The sequence below is a fragment of the Drosophila biarmipes genome, chromosome X (genome assembly GCF_025231255.1).
Source record: "Drosophila biarmipes strain raj3 chromosome X, RU_DBia_V1.1, whole genome shotgun sequence".
Taxonomy (NCBI): domain Eukaryota; kingdom Metazoa; phylum Arthropoda; class Insecta; order Diptera; family Drosophilidae; genus Drosophila; species Drosophila biarmipes.
The window spans coordinates 8,015,384-8,018,220 of record NC_066611.1 but is presented as its reverse complement, the minus strand read 5'-3'; the positions used below and the strand labels follow the sequence as shown (position 1 = coordinate 8,018,220).

At 33.2% G+C, this 2,837-nt stretch overlaps 1 protein-coding gene across 1 annotated transcript; it reads left to right on the top strand.

Moving 5' to 3' along the window:
- The first annotated feature begins 1,993 nt into the window (after positions 1-1,993).
- On the top strand, positions 1,994-2,392 carry LOC108030645 (uncharacterized). The gene is made up of 2 exons (XM_017103699.3): positions 1,994-2,068; positions 2,122-2,392. Exon 2 carries the CDS (start codon positions 2,129-2,131, stop codon positions 2,363-2,365), a length of 237 nt encoding a protein of 78 aa, XP_016959188.1. The 5' UTR covers positions 1,994-2,068; positions 2,122-2,128; the 3' UTR covers positions 2,366-2,392.
- The last annotated feature ends 445 nt before the right edge of the window (positions 2,393-2,837 follow it).

Sequence of the window (2,837 nt, the reverse complement as noted above, 5' to 3'; positions counted from 1 at the left end):
CAATTATTACCTTTATACCTTTAAGATAAAATTATCTTCTAAATATTGTAAAGAAAAGTTTATTAAAAATATTTTATGTTAAGTTGTCATACCGAAGAGCAGACTGAAGAATTCGCGTAATAATATATTTTTAAAAAATATTTAAAACTGATTGATTAAATATGAAAGCTCTGTTCTTACCATGTCGTTTCTATTAGTATATAAAGTGTGGTAATAATTTTTTTAAGGGGCCCTGGATTTTATATCTAAAGAATTCGCTAAATTTTAAATATGTTTAACAGTTTTATTATTATAATTTAATTTTTAATTTAAAAAAAATTTAACTTTTTCACAATAAATAATATAAATAATAAGGAAAAACAAAAATAAACATTTGTATTAATATTTTCCAGGACTAAGCCACTTAAATTAAAACGTAGGAACTCCGCCAATCGCTTTGGCCATCTGACAGATAGTATTTCACTTTAAGGGGGTTCCACTGTGCCCACCTAAGGAAGTGTTTGTGCGGGTTGCACTGGAAGGTAGAGAGATAGTACAAAGCAACAGCTACCCGCATGATGTTTTTTTATGGCCACTCCCGACGTGCTCCCACCCACACAGACACCCATTATCGGCCAGAACGAGAGGGGGCGATGTGGAGCGAAAGAGAGGGGGACAGCAGGCCCGGGTGAGTGCCTTTTCTTGGTCCTTAAATTCAGCCGGAATTCAATTCCTTTCCCTTTGTCCTCGTTGAGCAGTTGTTTAGCACATTAAGCCACTAAAACAACTGGCTGGTGGGGAAGGAGAGGGCCTGTGGGGGACTGAAAGAGAGGGCATGAGGGGGGAAGAAAGAGAGGGCATGTCGGGGGAAGAACGAGAGGGGTAGATGTAGCGAAGAGGTGCCATAACAATCCCTCTTTTCTGCACCGAGTTGTCAGCTGTTTTACGGCCAAGTTATGACGTGCCTCCGTCACAGGCTTAAGTATGTACGAAAAAAGAAAAGATTAAAATAAAATAAAATAAAATGAAAACAAGGAACCAAAAACTAAGGAAACCTAAAATTCGCTTAAATACCCTACAAAAAATATTCAATTTATTGCACAAAGGAAACATACAAGAAATAATGAAAAGTAAAATTACAAATTATTTTGAGCATTTAAATAAAAAAATATTTTGAATTTATTAAAAACCAATACTTTAGTAAATTACAAATATTTGTTTTAAATATCTTAGTAAAATTCTAAATGGTTTATATTTTATTTGTCAATGTAAATGTCTTTTTCAGAATATATTCAAAATATATATCATAAATATTTAAAAGAACGGCTTAAATATACTTTAATAAGAAACAGAAGATTTATTTTGGTGATAACAATAACATAAGAAAGGCATATATTGTTATTAAAATTACAAATTATATGCAGTATTTCTAATTTTTTTTTGTTTTTATATATTATGTATTTTTATTTATTAAAAATTGCAATAAATTATTTTTTGTTTTCTAAATATATATTCAATATTTGTATTTTAATATTTAAAAATCTTTTTAGAATATAAAAATGCACCAAAATTGTATTATATATATTAAAAATTTGTATATTTTCGAAATAAACGGATATACCCTCTGTAAGAGTATTGAAAGAAAAAGACGAGCAGCAAAAGTGGAGCATGTTGGCCTGGCCAAAAGGTAGGGAAAGCCGGGAAAAGGAAAACTTTTATGCGCTGCTGTCGCTGGCGAACACAACTTTTGCCTTTTATGTCCTTGTCGTCTCCTATCAGTGTTTGTACATATATGTATCTGCCCATATAATGCATGTATATATAGGGGACATGTCATGTGTGTGAGTGCTTATGGCGTTTTGTGTGACATTTATTGTCATTTAACTGTGACAAAGTTCGGGGATAAGCATACACGGCGCCATGAGGCATCTGCACAATGTCGTCCTCCTGGATGGATTAATGGGCGTAGCTCCCAGTAGGCGTGGCGCACTGTGCCCCCCCCCCCCCCATTCGAGGCCCGGTATCCCAGCGACTCTTCTGTCAAATAATGTCAGTGGAAGCCAATTTAAATACACCCATCAAAGTGCAGGTGAAATATTTTATTCACATACAATGAGTCCATTTTGTAACCCCCTGAAGCAGTTCCCAAATGTTAGGCGATCTGGAGAGCTTCGAGAAGACCCTGCCAGCGGAAAGTGCAGCCACAGGTGAATGGGAAACGAGCGCTGTCCAGGAAAATCCCATGGAAATGGCCCGGAAAATTCGCCGGGGAAAGGGCAGACTGTGCATGATCTTTCGACTGGGAGAGCGTCCGCGCTGCGAGTTCACCAACGGATTTCCCCCTGAGGATCCAAATGCAAGGGCAGATAGAAGCCGGTCCGAATAGCATAAATATATATTTTTTATAAATGGAGATGGTATTTTCGATTTTTATAGTAGACATAAAGTGCTGTAATTTAGCCAACAGTAGGGGGCCTTAAGCTAAAATAGGAAAGATTACAAATATATTTCTACAATCGAAAGAAAGAATATTATTATTTGTTAAATATATATAAGTAAATAAATTTTATAACATTTAAATTATATGATTTAATAAAAAAATTATTTAAGTCAAGTTAGAAAATAATGGATAAGATATTAGTCATACTTTAAGCATTTTTACACATTTTACAAAAAAAAATTTATATGTATATAAACTAGAGTTTAAAATAAAAAAAAAAACATTTATTTTTAAAATAAATATTTAAAATTGTTATATATTTCAGATTAATAAGCAATCTCAAATGATAAATCACAAGGCGGAAAATATTTAAATGTAGATAAATAATTATAGAATAAGTAGGATTTTATATTAGTAA

Bases quoted from the DNA above. Each gene is read 5' to 3' on its own strand.
- LOC108030645 (XM_017103699.3), top strand. From the start codon at position 2,129: ATGTTAGGCGATCTGGAGAGCTTCGAGAAGACCCTGCCAGCGGAAAGT.